This window comes from Phoenix dactylifera, chromosome 14 (genome assembly GCF_009389715.1).
Source record: "Phoenix dactylifera cultivar Barhee BC4 chromosome 14, palm_55x_up_171113_PBpolish2nd_filt_p, whole genome shotgun sequence".
In the NCBI taxonomy this organism is placed as follows: Eukaryota; Viridiplantae; Streptophyta; class Magnoliopsida; order Arecales; family Arecaceae; genus Phoenix; species Phoenix dactylifera.
In genome coordinates, this window is record NC_052405.1 from 11096521 (window position 1) to 11119141 (window position 22621).

The 22621-nt window shown below is 35.9% G+C and overlaps 2 protein-coding genes across 6 annotated transcripts; both read right to left on the reverse strand.

Annotated features, from left to right (window-relative positions):
* Window positions 1-664: 664 nt before the first annotated feature.
* LOC103714967 (chromatin assembly factor 1 subunit FAS1-like) lies at window positions 665-13023 on the reverse strand. Of its 5 annotated transcripts, XM_039133662.1 has the most exons (14): window positions 12915-13023; window positions 12577-12704; window positions 11908-12422; window positions 11683-11782; window positions 10818-10965; window positions 10613-10718; window positions 4178-4539; window positions 3254-3601; window positions 3065-3146; window positions 2851-2991; window positions 1850-2260; window positions 1505-1642; window positions 1290-1335; window positions 665-1145 (listed from the first exon to the last, which is right to left on the reverse strand). In XM_039133662.1, the coding sequence occupies exons 3-14, from the start codon at window positions 12400-12402 to the stop codon at window positions 973-975; spliced, it is 2550 nt and encodes an 849-aa protein (XP_038989590.1). In that variant the 5' UTR covers window positions 12403-12422; window positions 12577-12704; window positions 12915-13023; the 3' UTR covers window positions 665-972. The 5 variants fall into 5 exon arrangements, 4 of the variants coding, with proteins under 4 accessions (XP_038989590.1, XP_038989591.1, XP_038989589.1 ...); XM_039133663.1 differs by having other exon boundaries at window positions 10845-10965; window positions 11908-12704; XM_039133661.1 differs by lacking the exon at window positions 12915-13023 and adding an exon at window positions 12831-12914 and having other exon boundaries at window positions 11908-12704.
* A 3640-nt stretch (window positions 13024-16663) lies between these two features.
* LOC103716000 lies at window positions 16664-17800 on the reverse strand. The gene is made up of 2 exons (XM_026807310.2): window positions 17662-17800; window positions 16664-17369 (listed from the first exon to the last, which is right to left on the reverse strand). Exons 1-2 carry the CDS (start codon window positions 17709-17711, stop codon window positions 16886-16888), a joined length of 534 nt encoding a protein of 177 aa, XP_026663111.2. The 5' UTR covers window positions 17712-17800; the 3' UTR covers window positions 16664-16885.
* Between the last annotated feature and the right edge of the window lie 4821 nt (window positions 17801-22621).

A 22621-nucleotide genomic window follows, 5' to 3' on the forward strand; every position in this document is an offset into this window, starting at 1 on the left:
GAAATTTGTCACTTTCCCATGGTTAACCAAACATACCAAAAGTACTTTCCTAGGCATCCTCTTTCTAGGAATTTGTTTTCCAGGAATCATATTCCTAGGAAGGACAATGCTTCCCGCGAACCAAACGAGCCCTTAAGAACCAACTCCAGCTCTTCCCCTGGACGAATTTATCATAACATAAAGTGCTTCAACTAAACCGACCAGGATAAAGGCTATCTATATTGGTGCAAGCAAAAACCTGAAGATGGGGAGAGGTGACAATAAACATCAAGAACACCTCCAATTATCAAAAGACATTGTCGAAGTAAATAAAGTTAGAAAAAAGTTATGTATAAGAGCGAACGAAACAAAATTAACAAGCTGCTGAATTACTTGTGAAGAGCTCAATCATTAAAAGTAGTTCAGATAATTGTCTGCCCAATGAAAAATTTAAGTACAGAGAGGAGCTTAATAAATATATGGCACATCCTCCTCGGTTCCACTGATTTCAGCTTACAGAAATGTCAGTGTGTTTTGCAATGGGATGCCATTGGTTGGTTTGCATCAGAATAGAAGAAATCAAAAGCAAAATATCCACATGCTGCAAAACTAGAGGATAGAAGGTTTTGGAACGCTGAGATTCACAATTTAAGACATGAAACATAAAAATAGCAAAGCAAAACCCTGATCACAAAATACTGATACGTATTGCCAATCTACAGATTAAGACAGTTTCACATAGTTCCCTCTAGAAATTTATTTTGCAAAATTTATAACCTTCCCCTCATAAACATGGAACCAAGAATTGAAGAAGCTCCTGAAGAAAGAGAAAAAAGAAAAACCTTCGTTCTTTTCTTGTATATACACAAACATCACCCACTGTACCAGAGCTGTCGATGCTCTTAATAACCAGTCCGAGATGACAAAACAGCCACAATATGAGATTGCAGGCACCAGCATTACAAAACCCCTTAAATACTGCAACTCCAAGACTTAAAATGAAGAGCGGACTATGACTGGGTCTATGCGGTGCTGATCTTCAACAAGATGAGCCTCTGTCTTGAAGCATGGCTGAGTAGATTTGGGAACATTCATGGAATCTTCTGATGGAGGCAAACACCACTTTGAGAATAAAGTTGCTGTACCTTTTGGCCTGCAGCTCTCGTCTGTCAAAAATGATGAATTTTTTTATCAGCATTTGTTAAGTACAACAAATTTGCCAGCAGCTGCAGAATGAGTGCCAGTTACTAGGTCCTGTATATTGTAATTGCATGAGATCTGGAATTATATGTACAGAGAACTCCTTATACCTGGAGAATTTGACAAGCCAAGCCTATCCAAAACCTCTTTCTTAACCTGTGAAAAATTAAAAATGAATTTATTCTTGTATCATCTTATCTATTTCAGAGCATTGGAGTGGAATTTAGCTCAAAACTATGCCTTTCCTCCTAAAAAACATCATTACAGACCAATTTCAGGTTTCGTATTTCCATAAAAAAGATAGTTCACAGATAATACAACTTACCTGCCAACAATTATCCACAAAATCTGATATCTCATGCACTTTAGTTCTCAAACAGGACTTGGTGCTGGATGGGAATTTGCAGTGCAATAAATCTACCAACTTGCTCATCCCATGAGGGTATGACTGGATGCACTCAACCTGCATGGTCAATGATCTGTCATGCCAAAGGAGAACATTAAAAAAAGAAACAATCGCAAGCCCAATCACCATTCATTGATTTTTTTGTTCTTTTATTCTTCTTCAGTTCAGGTCGAAAATAGAAGAAGTTAAGTCGATCCAAGTTGGCAAGGAAGCAAGTTTAATGAGAAAATACAAGCACTGTACATTTATTTGTAGCACACTTACAAATTCTGAGAGGTTTGAATCTGGAATAACTGCTGCATAAACTACAGGTGTTGAGCTGCTCTTACTTTGGGGTCGGCAAATCTCTTGGTCCTTCGATGAATTGTGATTTATTGATTGATCTATGATAGAGCCTCCAGGGCAGGGTTGCATGCATAGTGCTTGCAAACATATCTGCTCAAACTTTGGTGTCCCAACTAGACCCACTGCTGAAATTAGTTCAACTTTTTCATGCATGAGATTTGATATGACGAATGGTTGATTCTTTCGGAGAGCCTGCTCAGTCACAGTACAAAGATACTTCTGATGCCCGAGCGATGCTCTGAATTCCTCACTTTCAATCTCAAGCTTAAAAGAAGATGAGCTTTTGGCCTCATCCTCCATGACATTTGATGGGCTGTCAACTCGAACACCCTGCTCGGTCAAAATCAGATTTAATTTTTAAACCAGCACTGAGTGTGATGCACATGAGTAATTGCGATATCAAGATCAAGATATTTGAAATTTATGTCAGATGGTAGACACACTCCTAAATAATAGTTGTTAAACAGAGTTTACATAATAGTAGACATAAACAGGATGCCTTATGTAATTTATCTGAGATCAATCACTCACAATCAAACTAACGGCAATTCATTTCATCTCTACATCTAACTTTTTCCAAAGGGAAAAAATCATGATCCATGATGCCTAATTAGAAGTTTCTTTATTGATATTGGAAGAACAAGAATAAAACAATGGAAACAGAACCTTTCAAGCAGGCTTGTCATAACTCTTTTGTTTTTTCTTTTTCTTTTTGACCAAGATAATATATATGCAGAAAAATGAAATAAAAAGTATATTTACAAAATGGATTATAATTTTTTATCTAACTGATCAAACCCACTCAAAAAGATAAAATATTGACTTCTGCATGATATTATAGCATTCCAGTCATACGAAATTCGCTGAAACAATGCAAAATTTCACATTGATGGATAGTGGTTTAGATCTAATGAAGATACCTCATCCTCTGAGAGATAACCATCGGGCACAAAGAAGCTGTCTTCATTTTCATCTTCGTCCTCCCTATTTAGGCTTCCTTCATCTAACAGTTCCTCCTCATTGTCCTCGTTGCAATCTGACAGGCTTTCACCCGGATCCTCCTACAAAAAGAAAACAAATCCTAAACCAACTACTGGAAATGATCTAGTTTCATCGAAAGAATAAGATAAATACCTCTTCCCATTCCTCATCACTGTCAATGTCATATTCCAAATCTGGGTCCTTCTTAAAGGGGTGTCGTGGCCCAACAACACTACTAAAATTTGCAGGAAATCAAATATCAATACAAAAACAATCATCAAGTTTGTGATGATAAAAGGAAATCAGATACTATGAGAGCAAAATCAACGACATTGAGCTTGCCTTTTCCTGTGCCATGTACCATAATATGCAGGCCTGGGACTCTTGTCAAACTGCAGTAGCTTTTTGATCATTGACAGGACACAAGTTGGAGCCACATAGCCATCAGTCTGACATGAGATTTCATTTGGGATAGTTTCCTCCCATTTATCAACCAGCGTATCCGTGGTTGGTTCCCCATTACCACTCAGTTTATTACAGGCAAGACCCTTATTTGGAGTTGGAACTTTTCCAATGGATGATCCTCGCAGCTTAAGTTCTTTAATCAATTCAACCTTTGGATTTCGCCTTACTCCCCACCGGTTGGATCTATTGGAATAACGTGCTTTGTGCCAGCTAGCAACATGCAACCTGAAATGCGCGACCAAAAAGTCAAATTTTACTGGATCTCTCAAGTCCAAAATTATTCAGAATATCTTTCTTTATGTATTTTTCTAAAAATTGTCGACATGGAACTGCTCCTCTTTGTCACACTATTTGGAATGCTTGTCTAGCCCATGCTGGCAAAGCCCTCAAGTCGTATATTCTAATCGTGCAATAGCAGCATGGAAGGTTCCTAGGAAACAGTCCTTCGGAATGTAAACTGGACTGTAAACTGACATAGGCAGATGAAAACAAGGATAGAAAGAGTGACCGGCAAAGATGTGCAGCTTTAGCATTCCAAATTTAGAAATATACAATCCCATATTTTAACAAACCGTAAGTTTCAAATGAAATGGCACATGATATTCCTATTTCCCCTAATATCTATTTTATTGTCTCTGGCGTAAACAAATTCTTGCCTGAACTTACCAAACCTTGACCAAGTTACCCATTTTTACCGAAATCAATTTTCTTTTAAAACTTCATGACCACAGATATCATGAGGGAAAAAATCAAGAAAAAAATAATCAAGAATGAAAGGAAGAAAGGAAAGCTGCAACTAACTTGCGAAGGTCCTCCACAGTAGGCAGGCTCGCTTCCTCAGAAATGACACGGTCCATCATTTCAACAAGATCTTCAGTTTTACAAGGTGATCCAGATACTGGAGCTTTTTTTGGTGGCATTTTCTTTGAGTTGTCTGAACAATCATTGCTCTTCTTACTTTTAAGAAAGCGTTCCATAATTGTAGCTTGCTTTTGTAAGGCAAGTTGCTTTCTCAATTCAGCTTCTTCCTTTTCCCGGCGTCGTTGATTCCTCTCAGCTTCTTCTTTCTGCCTTTTACATTGTTTTCTCAGTTCAGCTTGTTCTTTTTCATGACGTCTTTGCTCTTTTTCAGCTTCTTTTTGTAGCCGCTTAAGTTCCTTTTCCTGCAAAGCAACAATATATATTTAAGGTTGGTGGGATTGCAAGCAAGATAATTCACATATGGTATAAAATACTATCAAGGGCTGCATATGAACCAAGCTGTTCTTGAACAATTCAAGCTTGGATCTTGGCTTGCCACGAACTTATTTGGGCTCATCCAACAATTACACAGATGAAGCTCAACCTCACTAGACTGATTATTTACGAAGCCAAACTTAAAGAAAACCTAGTTCGGCTCAATTATGTTTGTAGGCTAAACTTGAATTGTATTAACATAAAAAATGAACAATAGAAAATGTTTGAATTTTGATAAAAAATAAGCAAGTTTTAGAGCTCATTATAATCTTTTAATCATTAAACTTGACACTAGAATTAGGAGAGCTAGAATCTAATTCAGTTTCCATACAGAGAGAAGCTTGGTTTTGTATATGTTTAATCCAGTCCAAACTTGTTCACAAGCGCAACCTAGTTTTTTTTTTTATATAGTGCAATCCAGCATCCATTTCTATAAACCATCCATGGATTAACTACTTGAGTTTGGTTTGAGTTGCAGCTGTAACTTTCGGTTTCAATAGTTTCAAATCTAAATTTTAGAGTTTTGGCCAAAATAATTAAAAAACAAAACATATAAAATTGTTAGATAACATTTTAAATTATTTTCAATCACATATGTTCTTTATGAGTAGTTTTGGTAGTTTAGGACGAATTTAATATTATATGTAGTAAAATTCATAAAGTATACTAACAATATCATGCTGTAACCGTACATATTATTTACTTATTGCACTTCAATTGTTCAAAACTAAATTGTAAAATTTAAAAGCCAAGTGTATTTTCTTCATCATTATATCGCAGATCTTGAAAAAGTCTTGAATTTAGCATTTCTTTTTTATATTTTGCGGCTAAGAGGCCAGTTAAATAAATTCATGTAATTGCAGAAAACTATTATTCATTTTATGTAAAAAAATGTGTTAATTATGGTGAATGATGGTTTCCTGTATTTAGTTGTCCATATTAGTTCTTTCATATTAGTCTCTAAAAAATACTATAATGGATCCTGGCTAGCATTTATTAAAAATTAACATTTATTAGAAAATAAGATAATATTTCTTAAAAAAGGGGTCGTCGTTGGTTTAAACTGAACCCGCCCATGCACCTTTTTTTGAAGGGGGTTGAGTAGTTGACTTTAACTTGCCTCTTCAGAAACTAATAAATTTTGATCAAAACTTCAAACCTTGAAATTATGATGAAACCTCAAACAAGCTTCCTAAAACTAATTTGCCCAATCCTCAGATGCCTTGTTAATTGTTTTATTTGTGTAGTCTAAGCTCATACTACTATTTATCAAGGTTTTTTCGACTCTCTACAGGTTTGCCCAGATTCAGTTGACTTCTACAGTTGCAGCAAGTTTTGGAAGTTTCAGCCTAAATTGACCAAACCTACTTATTTTTTCTTTGTTTAGAAAGTATATGTGCTTATATGTTTTCTTCTGCTCTCTTTTTCTTTGAATTTCATTACTAATTAGATTGTATTATATGTTGCTATATCTCTTTTTTTTTTGACTTGTTTACATGCTTCCGAAAACAAAATGTAATAATGAAATAAAATGGGGTTTTTATTTAGATAGGCTTCTCATGCTTAGTCAGGTCATTAAAATCAAATAGAATAAAATATAATCAGATAGATTTTTTTTTTCTTGCTTAGATAAGTTATTACAATGAAATAAATTGTAATATGCTTAAATGGGTTATTAAAACGAAATAAAATAAAAAGTGTTTGCATGTCTTTTCCTTGCTTAGATGGACTGCTAATTTTATACTCTGTGACCATGAATATGTATATACAGATGATTATATATTCTTTATTTTCAATTGAATGATGTTTGGTATTTAAACTTAACAAATTATTATGTTCATGCCATATACTTAATGCATTAAACCTCAATAGTCAATATAGTTCAATTTAGGACTAAAACTACCTAAACTACAATAAATAACTCAAAATATAATAACAACTATGTGATATAACTTGCCTTAATTTATTTTACCTTTCTCTTAGTTTTTCTATTTTTTTGACTTTCTTAATTAAAACTCCAAAAGTCGGAGTAAAACTACCATATCCGAAACTCTATCTAGGGGACCAAAAACCGAAACTAAGTTTTAAAACCTTGCTATATTCACTCAACCCATTGAATCTTTGATTTTTAACTTCGTCTATGTGGAAAAATTTATCAACATTGGGATAGTTCCTTATAAAACCTTTCATGACACTGAAGCAGCAAGATCTCACCATCATATTTGTTTTACACAAAAGCAATATACACTTGGTTTCCTTCATCATGGCCTTCTTGCAAGGGTATGAAATCACCTAGGCAGTCCAGGGAAGTAACGTCATTTAAGGTCTAAGCGGAATGCCTATCCATGTGGATTTTTGGAGAAAACATCATTAAAAATGACAAAAATAGTTCATTTCATAAATAGAATCATAGATAGCCTTGCATGATCTAATGATATATGTATTGTACATAAACATTGATTAAAGAGCATCGTATTGGTAAATGGTAAGGTCATTAATCACTTAAACTAAGCAATAATGGCATATTTGGTTTATCACAGTGGTTTTATTTACATTAATTTTTTATGAGCGATTCAAATATCTAAAGCTTCCTAGCAACATAACATTGTCAAGCATCACTTATTGTTTATGGGTACACATTGTAATGCATTTGCTTCTCTCTCTTAAAGTAGATATGTGTTTAGTTAGAAAGAGAATGAATCAAAAAACGTAAGGCCCTAATAAATTAAGGAACAATGTGGTTGCTTAAGACAAGGTGGACCCTAGGCAGTCAGGTGCTCTCCTAGGTGCCAAAATATGTGCTCAGATGACAATCTCACTTGAAGACCTAGAAAGTGCTAGTGCCTAAGCAATTGGGTTGCCTAGGCACCTAAGCAACCCCCTTTGACAACCTTGCATTCATGGAGCACAAACAGTAGCTTTTCCTATAGAATTTCTTAAATATTATGTATCTGACCCAAAAAATGATCTTTTAGATGATGCTTGTTTGTATCCGCAAGACCTCACTAAAAGCAAGACACGGCATTGTATACTAAACACATTTTAAGTCTTCTACTGAGCAAACTACATTTGGACATGGACATGAAACTGCTATGACATAAAGAGATTCCAAGAGAAGCGAATCCTATTTCCTCTTCTAATAAACTTGATGGCCTACTACAATCCTCGCAAGTTATACAGCGATTACGTGTTGAACTTTTGACTGTTACACAAATTGTAGACTTACCAATATCTTAGAAAATGAAGAAATATAATGTCTTGTTCGGGTCCTAAGCAAAAGTTATCATGACATGGCCATGGCCTCATACAAACTTCAATGGTTAAACTACCCCTTTAACAAGCTGGGAGAACATCTTCATAGCCGTATGGCATTATATTGCACCAGTCATGCTACTTTAGATATTATTGCAAACAAGTACTTAAATCCCAGTCCCAATGCCTGTAAATTGGACATCTGGTTGGCATCATACTGGAATGCCCACATGTTGACATCGTACACTAGCATCCCTACCAGGATCGCTTTCTTTCCCTTTTTTCATTTATCTGATGTTTGTTAATGTTATTTAGGGTTTTTATTTGTTTGTTTAGGTTATGTGAGGTTTTTGAGTTTTTAGTGTTAATACTGATCATAGCACAATTTGGCCTGGATTATTTTTATGGTGCTTTAATTATAGCTAAGCTACTCTATGAAAACATAGTCATAAGCTAACTTTGGCATTCCCGAAACTAACCTTTTTCCTTCTTCTTCCTCTCTTTCCACCATCTTTATTCCTCGCACTCAAATGCAACACAAAGGAAAAAGCCAGCCTGACATTTTTTGATTGCATCCTGGAAGTTCTCGAGACGAACCAGCTAGTCCTGCTTCTTTTCCCACTTGGTACCAAGTGAGGCAGGACTATACCAGCCAATCCTAAGTTTTCAATGTTCCAGACTCATCCCACGAAGTGGTCAATCACTAATCTATCCAATTTGTATGGTATGGCAAAATATCAACTAGGACATAAATCCATGGTTGCAAATAACGGCCAGTTGAAAGGGGAGCTTCCTCACTAAACTTGCAAATGTTTTTACTAGACCTCTTGAAAGATACATTTCAGCAAATCATCAACTTGATGGGCATCTAGAACCTTAATGCTCCAACTTGAGAGAGACATAAAGAAGACTGACAGCTTTCTTCTTATTTTAGCTTGCAGATAATCAGGCTCAAATGATGGCTCTCCTTTTCACCTTCACCGTCCATTCTTGTCAGAAAGGAAAAAAGTTTTAGGTTGCCATATTTGGAATCTCCATGGAAAATTTAGTAGGGAATGGGGGTCTGCAGATTAGATCTCATGCCCCCTGCCAACATGGGTATTGCTTGTTCCCTGCTTAAGATAAGGAAAGGTGAGACAAATAGGAGAAGTCAAAAGGTGGGGATCGGCAGGTCAGGTCGATCTCAGGTTGGGCTGATTTCATGTATCAAGTCCCTAAGGGCCTGTCCCACAACCAACCCGCAGTCAACCCACCTAACTCGCATCTAACCTGCTAACCCATTTAACCAATTCAGGTTTATTTAATAACTTTTTATTGTATCTGCATGCTATTTATTTTTCACAATTTCCAGGGTTATTCATGCTACAAATTATTTCAAAATCCTCTTTTGCTATATCAAATAATCAAGTGATTTCAAAATGCTGATGTTGCAGGTTGTTCTTATCCTAGAACATATTGGGGGAAACCCCTGCATCTACCAAAAGAATATATTTTTTTGCAATTAACAAATAAAATCATATTAAAGATACAAATAATGGTTCATATCATTCAGTACATGAAAATTAAAATATATAATAAAAATATAATGACATAAATTCCTCATGACATGATAGATTGAGGGGTCTTGACCCAAATCTGAGCCGTTGGGGATTCGGGGTTGGCAAATGCATACCTGACTCACAAACCCAATGGGTTGGACTAGCCGGGTCTTGGGTTCGCCATCAGGTCTAGGACAGGTCAGGTTGGGTAAAGGGATCCAGATCAAGATTGCCACCCCTAGATCTGATCCAATAGTTTTAGTCACCTATTATGGAAACCTCATTGTTTCCTATTAGAAAAGCAAGTTATGTACAAACCCAATCATCTTCGTATAATTACCAGCAATCTTTGAAAACTTCCCATACTATTGGGAATCCATTCAGTAAGAACTTGCATCTACATACATAGGATCAATATGAATGAATACCCAGGAATTATAGCTGAAAGCCTGAAACTTTGTTCTAAACAAGTTAGTCAAGCTTAGGTAATGCTTGAGACAAAGGCGAGCTCAATTTGGGTTCAACCAGATGAAGCTTAATGAATTTGATACTCAGCTCAGCTGGTTTGCATCCCTTATACCATAATGCTCAAAATCAGCAAGTTAATTAAGATTTTTTTTCTTTTTTTTCGCTTATGTAGTTATTTAAGAAAATTAACTGCCTAAGCAACCAATAAGCAGTACCTCATGTTTAAAAAGTAAAACATCTGACAATTCTGACCAACTACTTGGTTGTACAAACAGTTCGTGCCAGGGCATGTTATTTCAAGTAAAAATATCTTGGGTTGCCTGTTAGTGCACATGAAAAGTTCCCTAGGTCCAGATAATGCTGACATGGCAACTAAGCATTCAACCAACCCCCCATCTATGCACCAACTCCTAGCACTAATCCCCTCATGTCATGTGGCAGAGAAAACTTTTTGGGTGCATAAAACCAGTGCCCCCAGCACTGTTGGATAAATTCTCAGGTACAAGAAAGTAGCAACATCTTAAAGCAGATTAGTTATATGTATTCACATGGAAGAAGGCAGTGAACCTTAATCACATGTCAGCATATACAAGAAATTTGTAAGCTTGGAGGGTTACAGGCCCCGATAGAAGTAGGCTTCCTAACTATTACACATAAATCTTCTCTGAAAATTTTGATATACACATAACTCAGTAAACATATGATATCAATATAACATCACATCAGTGAACTTAACACTTACAGCTTGACACTTCTCCTTCTGAAGTTCACGATCCACTCTTTTCTTCTCATTCTTAGGGTCAAAATCCTTGATTAACACCTCGTTTGGCTTGGCTTCTCTCACACACCTAATAACAAGTGGATTTTGCATTCAGTGGTTTAAATATCCGTCCAAGGAATATAAAGCAAGAAAAAAATTAAGGAAAACTTGTCACAAACACGCATACATGTCAGTAACATTCTTTTGTTTCAACCTTTCAACCAGTGACCTGATTCCCATTCCATTTATTGCTTTTCCAAGCTTTTCCAATGCTTTCAAAAGCTCAGTTTTATAATTTTCATGGCTTTCTGGAATGGACAATGCTGACAGTGTTGCTGCAATAAGAGAAACATTATTAATACCCAGAGCTGAAAATTACAAAGGGAAGCTCTTTGTATGCATAGAAGGCAATATTACATTTTCAGCAAACAACCATGTCCCCAGAATCTATTAGTGAAGTACAGGAGGAAAATGAACAACAGAGATCTGCCATCTTTCTGTTAAGGTAAAAAAAGATGAGAGAAAAGGCACAGGGTATGAAATGAAAATGCTATTGAAATCATAAAATATTCAAGGCATCTATATCAGTTATTTGGCAAAAAATTGTGATTTGTACTGCATCAATATGCCTTACATAAATGATACAAACCTTATAAAAATATAATTTACCCAACTATTAGAAGGAAATCACTCTAAGCCAAATAGATAAGTGGGAAAAAGTGGGAGAAAATGGCACTGGAAAGTTCATAGTGTGCATGTAAATATATCTGTTAAAGGATAGCATTATCACACCTGCTCCATTATTTCAGTCATTAAGTGCAAATAAACCAGAATTATAGACATTGTTTTCCACAACAAAATGCAGAATAACTAAGTCACCAGTTTAGCAAAATATTGTAAGCCCTAAACTCCTTGCCATTGTTGAAATCTGGTAGAGGAAAAAGGCAGATGATGAATCATGTTTAAGAATTTAGAATCAGATTTGGTGCCATGAGGTTTCATTTAGACTCACTTCAGCGAGAAGCAATATCTTGACCAGGACAGGTTCTTACCTGAAAGAGCAGAAATCCTCTCATGAATTTTCTCCCGACCTATGCGCCGAATGCTCAAAATCCAATGATGAGACATGGGAAGCAGCTTCATATCTCTTGTCTGAATGGTTAAGGGCATCAAGAAAAAGCATAAGAAGAACAGTGTTTCATGCCGGTCAATATCAACCAAAATAGAAGATAAAAAAATCAACCAATAGTTGAGAAAAAAATGATCAGTGGTATGACCTCCCAACACCAGAGGCACAGCTGAGATTCATCTTCTAATACATCAGCATCAGGATTGGCAATCCCATACATCACTCTCTGCCCAATGAAAAGCACTGTACTACGGACTGATGCCAATGTAATCCCTTCCCAATTCCCCCCTCTTGCCTTCAACTTAACATAAATCTCATCCACCAACTTGGAAAAGGGGAGACTGCTCTCCTCCAGCAAGCAGGCAACCACTGAATTGTTCGACAACAGAGCATAATCATCCAAACGCAACTTATAAGACGAAACCTCATTGTAGTACTCGAACAGCTCCTCAAGCTCGTGGCGATATTTTGTGATCAAAGACTCCTTATCTGCACCAATCACATTCTCCTCGACTGAAGCTCTTTTCCGTTTTAAAGGTTTCTTAGCCCCCTTCTCTTGATTTATTGCTGTATCTTGCAACTGTTTAAATCTCCCAGAGGGAGATTTATCAAAACCATGTTCTCTCATCAATTTGAGGCCCATTCGAGCATTCCACTTCACAACTATTTGATACAATCTCAGCCGTTAGAAGCTTTTAAAGTTTCTCTACCAGAAGCAAAACAAGACATGGTGGCAAAGAGAAATGAAGCAGAAACGTAGAAGACTTCAAATTTGTATGTTTTCTTCTTATAATATGTGGAAAAATGAAATCTTTACCCCATTTCTCCTCAGGGAACAACAGCACTGACACGAAAAAGGGCTTCTTTCCCAGAATCTAAGTATTCATACGGGTTTAGCGATCTCTGCTCTTCCCTACTCACCCCCAGCAACCACATCTTCAGTACCTGCACCAAGAACAGATCAAATCCAAAACACAACAAAAAACAACATGAAACAAAAACAAGGACAGATCAAATGAACAAAATTAGGAAAAAAATCAAATATCACTTCAAAAAATCGAAGAATACAACCATTCAAGACCTCATTTCCCCCGTTTTCAGCGATTGTTTTCACCAAAAATCACCAAAAAAACAACGTCTTATTGGAAGCTTTACCTCGACATTTAAACCCCGAACCGATCGGAAATCCGAACCCAGCGAGGGGAAATAGGAGTCTGAGGTGGCAGGATTTACCACTAGAGCCCTATGTGTGTCGAATTTTTCCCCCTCCCCCGTCTCTTTTTTTTCCCTTCCCTTTTCACACGTCGCTCGGTTTAGTGGGAACGAGCAACGATGCCGAATAAAACTCTAACGGCGTTAGCCTGATCGGCTTCTGTTTGGATCGTACGGCTCTTGCTTCTCCAAGACCGCTTGATCTCCAGATAGAGGAATTTCAACCGTCGGATTCAATCCGCGGGCGTGTGAATCCAGACAAGGGCAAGAAAACCCCTTCCCGCCAATTGGACTCGTTTTTATTCGCCCAGCGACCAGAATTCGAAACGACGGTTAAATGTCCTCTCGGAGTAGTTTGCTTAGATCGTGACAACCCCAAAAAAGTCAGACGATCCTGACCGTTAATTTCAGGAAGTGACTGTTGATGTGATGTTGGAAGAGCATGGAGATGCGGGCCAGTGGGATACACTATGGAGAGCACATTAATGGCAGGATCGTTGGATCAATGCATCTGGACCGTCTGACATTGCAGTGACCAGGAGATAATGATTATAATGGTATGGTGGTGGTTGTTGCAATTGATGGGTGTTTTAAAAAGTACATGAATTTCATTTTTTTTTAATTATGATACTAATAATGATACATTAAATGCTATAAAATTTCAATCGTATAAGGGTTATGATAGAAACTCAATTACATAACATCCTTCCAAACTGATATTGTATTGTAAAATGGGAGGTGGGATTTTAGAATATTTTTTTGTAATTTATCTGATAATATTTAATTAAAAACACCATCCAATCATGGCCAGGTTATATCTAGCTTATCCATACATGCTATGAGTATGCACAAAAATAAATATGAATTATAATTCCAATCTACATCCATTGATTTTTCTTTCTTTCTATCCTACCAAATCTACTCAAGTTATGAATTTTCTTCTATTTTGCCAATCCATCCTGCCAAGATAATTTTTTGGCAGCACCTAGAAATCCAAATGAATTCATTTAGGTCATGGATGGGTCTCCTCCCCTCTCTGTCCTCCACAATTCGTTATTGAAGATAAATTTTCAGTACATGTTTAACTTTGTAAATTTCCTTTCCAAATTTGGTGTCTTTTTAAACTTGAAAAATATTAAAAATTTGAAAAAAATTGGATATGGATGTTCTTTTTTTTGGGTATCTTATACATCATATTTTATTTTTATAATTGTATATATATATATATTTATATTTATATATTATTTTGTTTCATTTTATATAGTTTAGTATTTAAGTTTATATTTATATTTTATTATTTAATATGCATTGCACCTTCTTTTTGTTAAGAAGAGATCTCCTGTTCAAAATAAAGAGATGCTGTCCTAAGTATAAGACATTAGTCATTTCTTTTCTAACATGGCACTCTCATTAACAATTCTCAAATGAGGAAAAAATCTAATTTTGTTTATATTTATATGCAACTGTAAAAGAATTAACTTGATTTTATTGTCAACTTCTAAGAGGGCGTAACCATTATTGCTTTAAGAATCAGCCTAAGAAATCAATTACAATTTTGCAAAGTCAAGTTGAGATATAGAAAACCAAATTGAATCTAAGTTCACCTTGTCTTTTATACGCATGTCCGAATTATTAGACTGTTGCACGTGTGATGCATGTAATTCTCAAATCCATTGAAACATGAAAATGAAAAGTGTAAAAGAGAAAAATTAGCCAACCATGAATGGCAACCAGGTAGAAATGGTGAAATATATGCAAATAGATTAATATGTCCCATAAACCGTTATGAGAAGCTTTGCATCATTCAACAAAATAGATGCCAGAATAATCAAAAACATTTCCTGTTTCGGTCCTTGATTGAATAGCTCCAATTCTACCATCACGACCATCCATACATCACATGATGATTGTGATTTGATGAGTCCTAGTACTATACATGAGATAGCATGCTTTAGGTGCAGCAAAGGATGTAAATATGTTCAAATTTAATTACAAATACTAAGATCAATTCGTGATCAAAAGACTAGTCCACATAGGTTATAGACTATGTCTGTTCTGACACTATTTATAATAACTTAAGATTTCATCTAAAAAATTTAATTAGAAAGTATTAATTAGGTTGTATAAATATTCAAGATCTATACAATATAGAGCTAATATGAGACCAAACACATGTATGTATGGCCTTCACGGTATTGTGAGTAAATATGGTCTTGTGAGGTTTCTTTTCCAATAATCAGTCAAGGCTGACTTGGATCATGGTCCAGCCAAATCAAACATAAATTGGTAATGCTGATGGATTTTTAATCCGAACCAATAGCGATCTCAATCTCGATAGCTCGAGTACTAGGCTTGGCCATGAACTTGTTTCTTAGGTTTCATGAAGTGCTTGGGATGAAAATCCTTTAGGTATACTTTAAATGCCCATGAGAACTCATGCAAGTTTGGCGTACTTCAACAACTTTGTCACACTAATTTTCATAATCTACTCCAATCATTCTATGCCACAAGGCAGGAGAATATTTCATGCGCATGAATTAGGTTCCACCCACAGCGTGATAATTGATAGGGTCGACACGGTATGTTAGTTGTGTATATTAAACACCCTCGGCACGTAATCATGTCCACACATCAAGCAATTCTCTGGGTGTAGAGCTGTAAAGCGAAACCATGTTGTATTCCTGCAAATTATAAAACTAAATAGATTAGCTTCGATATTGGTACAAAAATTTATTTATTCTCTATATTTATTCTTTAGTCAACATAACCTTGTCTATTAGTGCATACATGCACCCAAATTTAGGGCTTCAACCTGAACCAGTTTAGTCTAGATTGGCCGAAACCCCTAAAAATCAGGGGATATCAACAAGGTGGGCCAACTCTCTCTCTGAGTGGGCCAGGCTTGATGTCAAGACCATAGGCCAGACTTAAATGCTCAATATTTGCCCAAAGAAATCATGAATCTCCAATACTGGATAGATGTTCAAAACTTAGAGCATGCAAAGGTAACAACCTTCAATCTTTTCGCAGAAAAAACAAAAAATATCCCATATTTGATTATTTTTTTAAAAAATAAAAAATAGCATTTTTATGAAAATAAGATTTTCATATCTTGTAAAAAAGAAAAATCTATATAGGATATGGAAGATCATCAAATTGTCAGCATTTGAAAATTAAGATTTTTTTCTTTCAAATATATCTTTTAGCTTTTAAATAGAATGTGATAAGGTTTTTTCCTTTATTCAATGCATAATAGATATTTTACACAATTTTTTCGGTAAAATAGATGCTTAGTCACTTTGAAATGTATCACTTTTTCATTGTCAACTAAACATATAAAAACTATTTTTCTAGGTATCATATATCCAGATATTAGCTTTTCAAAAAGAATATTTTAGGACAGAAAATTCTTTTCGAGAACCAAATGAGTTCTATTTTTTTTTCTTCTTATCTCAATTTTAATAAAAAAATCACTATACATACCAAAAAAAATTCTACTCCATGGTTCATTAACCACCTATTCTTCCCACAACCAACAGTGATTTTCAATAGAACTTTTTATAAATGTTCACTTGAAGCATCAGTGACAAAGGAAATAGGCAGGAAAAAAGATTAATGGTCTTCAATAGTATGTAAATTAGTGGAGTAACCCAAACGAAACACACACACACACACACACACAACTGCAGTTATTTTTCGAAACTTGGTTTGGAGATCAAATGAACCAATAAGTACACTCTCATATTTTTCTTCTGTCCAAATAAAAAGGATAAGTTCTTTCTACATCAAGTTCTCATGAAGAAATGAAAGGAAGCTCCATTTGGAGTGATCCGGCAATTACATGCTCATTTCAAGGAGAAATAAAAAAGAGATACCGCAGTATCCGTCGAAACTTCAAACTCAAAAGCAAAGAACTACTCTTCTCCAGCCATTACCATCCTGCGGAGAGGACTGGGCCCAAGTTTTTTCCTTCTCATGGCATTCCTCTTCCTCACAAATTCCATCTGGTTCCTCCTCCTCAGCTGCATCATTGCTTCCTCTTCAACCACAAATCTTCTCATCAAGATGTCGTCGGTTAACGACTTACCCCTGAACACCCTCCGCCCTTCCACCGAGGTTCTTGTGTTCATGACTCTATCAGGTGCCACAAAAGATTTTGATCTCGATAAGCCGTAGCTTCTTCGCGGTGGGACGGCGGCTCGAAACACCTCATTGTAGGAAGAGATGGGAGCACAGAGACATGCTCGAGTGAACGAAGAGGCCACCTTTAGAGAAGTGCATTTCCTAAGCTTTGGCTTGTTGGAGTTTGCTGGAGTTGCATCAGATTTTGTTATTGGAGACTTTGCTGCAGGCTTCAATAGAATCACAATCTCCATCACCCTTTGGTACCACGGTTTGCTGAAACATGAGCATCTCAATGATCAAATGAACCCAAGCACGGAAACATAAAACACTTGAAGACTCTTTTAAATTCATTCAGTAGATCAGAGCAAGGATAGAGACTTTCATGATAGTTGCAGACAATTGGAGAAGTCGTACGTCTTGTTTCGACCACAGAGAAAAAAATCTTTATCATGTTAGTTCTACGAAAAAAATTTAGAAAACTCCAGGCATTATGTTTCTAATCTAAATCATGGAAAAAACACAAACATATACAGGAGAAGAGTAGATAGTGGGGACTTTATCTTGCCTTGTTTGTGGGATCTTTTGATCTTGCATGAACAAGGAGTGGAGAAACATGGGAAGAGTTGATGGGAATGATGGAGTTCATCTGTGGAGTAGGGTGGTGTGGGAGCTAGAATTTGTGAAGTATTTCTAGAGTGGCATTGTGGTCCTTTCCCTTTTCTTACTTTCTTTTCTTTATTGTAGGATGCTTTTGCTTTGGCAGGATTCCTTGCAAGTTGCAACGGAGATAGAGCTAACTATTCAAAACTGAATTTGAACACCACCAGAAAAGCTGAATGCCCTCCTCAGCTCCTTTAGATATAAACCATGATAATAGGACCCTTTAACAGCCATCTAGGCCCCATAATCTTATATAACAAAGCTAATGTGGGTCAAATCTAATGACCCCAGTGGTCCATGCTGTCGGTGTAACCACAAACACTAAAGATCGACATATTGTAGACAAAAAATTGGCCCGTGACCATTGGTTGTGACCGAAATATTCGATCAAGGCAAGCTATATAACTGTGGAGAAAAACAAATAGAAAAAGAAGGTCAAGGTGATAATTCATATAAAGTACTATGGTTACTTTGTGTAAATGCTGAAACAAAAGGAGCCTCCTGTTGTTGAAGAAGAAGAATAGCACTTCTTAATAATTGAAGTATTTTCACATAAAGAATCAAAAGCTTGTTGCTATTCAACATTAAAAAAGAAAAAAAGAATCAAAAGCTTCACCCATCATCTTCCTTCTCTTGTTAGATGGGGAGCATTCTCATTGCCTTGGTAGGATGTATGGAGAGGTGAAATGCATCATAAAGGCAGCACACCACACAGTGATTAAATATGTGTATCTTAGACATTGATAAATGCCAATGGATGGCATCATGATTCCCTTCTTGGTGATGTTATCTCTAAAGGCTAAAAAAAAAGTGGAGAAAGGAAGGAAGGGGACATTATTATTTAGACTCGGGTCTTTAGGACACTCAAGATCTCCATATGATGTTTAATCCTCAAAGAATATATCTAAAAAGTCCGACGAGCAGCACGCCAAGATCTTAAAGAATGGATTTAGTTGGCCAATATCATGGGTAGAGATTGAAACCTCATTAAGTAAAATGTTGGTGATTCCAAAATACGATTGAAAGATCCTATGAACACTTTTGGTTTGTGAATTGCGATGTTCCTATTAATTTAGATGGATTGCCCACAAAGTTTGGACATGTTTTTACGAACCTAAGGCCACACGACACATATGGATCAAAATTAGGGGCAAGCTCTATCTTAGCTGATATATATCTTGAGCAAGAACTCAGCTGACACCAAATCTGGTTTGATCGCTAAGACCAATCCATGTCAACAGATTTTACTTCATGCCCGACCAACAGATCAAATATGTGCCCAAATTGACCAGTTTTATAAACCCTGTCTCGGCCTTGATTTTTTGACCTCACCATGGGTCTGGTGGGCTCCAAAAGAAGACTACGAAGACACAACCATCTATGTGAACTTCAAACATATCAGAGCTCATGGTGAGGTCGAAAAAACAGGATCCAAGGATTTGCTTTGGGGACTACTTAAGCTGCTTAATTGCTTTGCAATGGTCTTTGTGTTGCACAGCATAGTCAAGTTCTAATCATATGGGTACAAAATTCTTGGGGCATCCAGTTAATGACCACTATTAATTTTGCCTAAGGTTTTCAAAGAATGCAAGATAAGAATAGGAGGATTTTTTTTTTTTTTTTAAATTCAGAAACTTGATGGATTATCTACAATCAACACATGGTGATAATATAATTCTAGTATTATCGTTATCTCATTTTAAAATTTAGAACGAATTTGTAACTAATGTAATTACTAGTCAAATTAAATTACAAAAGATAATAAGGCATGGTATTTGTATTGGTTAATACAGCCATTTCACGATAATATAGTGATTTTTACTATATTTACAATCTACTTTTTTCAGTTATGTATATATATATATATATGTATGTATTTATGTACATGTATATATGAATGTGCATATTGATATATTTGATTTTTGGGATTTTATTTGAGTATGTGAAATCCAAGTACAAGGAGATTCTGAAAAATTATGGGCTCGTTTGGTTCGCGGAAAAAGGAGGAGGGAAAGTGTGGTCAATGGGAAAGTAATGAGATACCTCTTGTTTGATTGGAGTTTTCAAAGGAGAGAGATGGAAAAGTTATATTCCCATAGGAATATGATTCCCACATTTCATGGAAAAGTCTTTCCTATGAGAAACATGGAAAAGTTACTTTCCTATAAGGTGGGAATCACTCCATTTTTATTTTTTTCCAAAAAAACCCTTCAACATTAAAGAAGCATTAAAGAGGCATTAATGACCTAATTTTTATTAAGGGTATAATAGGAATTATACATAATTTTTCCAAGAAAATAGATTGTCAACCAAACATAAGCACTTTGGAAATTTGTCACTTTTCCATGGTTAACCAAACATGCCAAAAGTACTTTCCTAGGCATCCTATTCATAGGAATCAACTTTCCAGGAATCATATTCCTAGGGGGGAAATGCTTCCTATGAACCAAACGAGCCCTATGAGATTTTGCTGCATTTTGATTCAAATCCTCAAGCACAATCCTACTGAATTAGTTTATTGGAGTATGCACTACACCTAAACATTTATGCATTTGAGCCAAATAATGTGCAGAATCTACCGAGGACACCAGGGGAACTCTATCACAACTTGGATATGCAATCAAGAATATCACAGCTATGAAAGATGAGGATGAGAATGTGTGGCAAGGAGGAGGAAGATGATGATGAGTGCTGTTCATTCTAAAAATTATTTGAATAATGTTTTTAGACTATCGAGTTCGAAATGTTCAGAGAAACCAGCAATTTTAGGATATGGTACTATATGCTAGATTGATGTTAAAATTTAGAATTTTTAATATTATGCAAGGTCCCTGAATTATTTCATTCATCTTGCAATTAGGATAGCTAAGTTAGCATGGAGCAGATATGGATTCTTCACAAGAGTCTAGAGATTGGAGGAGAATACATATAGCTACGAGTTTGTTGCAAAAGCATGTAAACATCACTAATCTTTGTTTGCAAATTGGTGGCTGGGATGGATGGATAATCCCTTCTTTTCATCCATCCTTTCTAAGATTTTTTTGAACCAAATGGTGGATGGAGGCCATCCATTTAACCCCATTCATCCTCTCTTTCCTTACCCTAACCAAACACGAGATAAAGGTGGTAGAAGAGAGCACAACAACCTCCTCGGCTGCGATGGAGATATCACCTCGACTTTCTTGCAAACCCTAGCTTGGGATCTTTGGCAATGATTAACACAGATGAGAGACAACCAATACTCAACTTTAATAAGGAACAACTATTGTGCTCTCAATGGACAAGCTTTGTTTAGGCTAGTTGGGTTGCTATAATAGAGAAGCACTACACTATTTGGTTGGTTTCATGGCCAAAACAACCAACAAGGCCTAGGTGGCAGCACCATATTGCTATCACTAGTTGTATATTTGGCAGTTAAGCATAGAATGCAAGTTATGTCTTTGAATGGTCTAGATTCGAGTTGCTTTGTTGGCATTCTATCATTATAGAGAGAAGGTTTATGTATCCAGTGCATGATGTCATAATTACAACTAAGGAAGCTAGATCCATGTTTAAAATTTTGAAGCACCTCAACAAGGCTAGAACATCAGACCTCCTAAATGGAAGACATACCTGCCACTCTTATAACTTAATTTTCAACCACAGTCTAATGGAGTGAGAGAAAGAGAACATCTATGATAATCTGTCGAACATAAACATATATTTATTCTACTATTAAAAGCAAACTCTATATTCTGTCATGCCCAGAACCCAACATCTAGGTCCGACCACGTGACACGACCACACACTCCTTAGGGCTCTTGGGTGGCCATGTCACGTGGTCGGACCCGGATGTTGGGTTTGGAGCATGACAGAAATGGTATCAAAGCATAAATTTAAGATTACTAGGGATTGTGACAGAAATGTATCAGACTTTATGGTTTAAGATCACTAAGGACCGTGGCTTAAGTGACATTAAAATTTTGGTTTAAGATTGCTAGAGGTTATGACAGATATGATATCAGAGCTTAGGTTTAAGATCATTCAAGATTATGACAAAATTAGAATTAGAGCATAGGTTTAAGATTTCTAGGGATCATGACAGATATGGTATCAGAGTTTAGGTTTAAAATCATTGGGAATTATGATAGAATTGGTATTAGAGCATAGGTTTAAGATTACTAAGAATTGTGATAGAAATGTATCGGATCTTGAGGTTATAATCACTTGGGACATGACAAAAGTTGCAGAAATAAATTTAGTATTTAGGTGTAAGTTTACTAGGCATTGTGATAAAATGTATATATTACGTTTGGTATTCGATGAGTACAGAAGGACTGGATGATTTATCTCTGATCATGATAAGAGAGGTTTGACCTAAGATAAGTGTAGGATGGTTAACCATGGCATACCGTATTAGTTGGTTAGATTGTACCATGTTTATTTGTTCAAATATTGTTTAAATGAGTTGGAAGTTTAAAGTTGATATGGGTGTAAATATATGTGATAACACTTTTATTTTTGCTGCTAATTATTAGAATATAAATTGTGCATGATCTGTCATATTATTGGAGTGAGCTAAGAAAGATTTTTCATAGTATTATAAAAAAATGTACTTCAAGGTTAAATCTATATGTAGATTATATTTGGAATTGGCATGTTTGGATACTACAAATAGATGTATTTATATTGGTGGATTTAATTGTATAATTAAGGCCATAGAGTATGCATATTGATCGAGAATTCTAGTGATTTAAATTTTCACATTGGGACCAAGCTACTGGATTTTTTTTTTATAACTGTTGGAGACTATTGGATGTGTTAACTTAAACTCAAGTCTAGGTTAATGATTTGAGTAAGGATCTTTTGTCATTGTTGATGAAGTC

Bases quoted from the DNA above. Each gene is read 5' to 3' on its own strand.
- LOC103714967 (XM_039133662.1), bottom strand. From the start codon at position 12,402: ATGGGCCTCAAATTGATGAGAGAACATGGTTTTGATAAATCTCCCTCT. The intron at 10,966-11,682 runs GTAAGAACCTGT...CTCTTATTGCAG, and splicing joins GAGGATTTCTGCTCTTTCAG to CAACACTGTCAGCATTGTCC. The intron at 2,992-3,064 runs GTATTTATCTTA...TTCTTTTTGTAG, and splicing joins GTGATGAGGAATGGGAAGAG to GAGGATCCGGGTGAAAGCCT.
- LOC103716000 (XM_026807310.2), bottom strand. From the start codon at position 17,711: ATGTTTCTCCACTCCTTGTTCATGCAAGATCAAAAGATCCCACAAACA. The intron at 17,370-17,661 runs GCAAGATAAAGT...CTCATGTTTCAG, and splicing joins CAAAAGATCCCACAAACAAG to CAAACCGTGGTACCAAAGGG.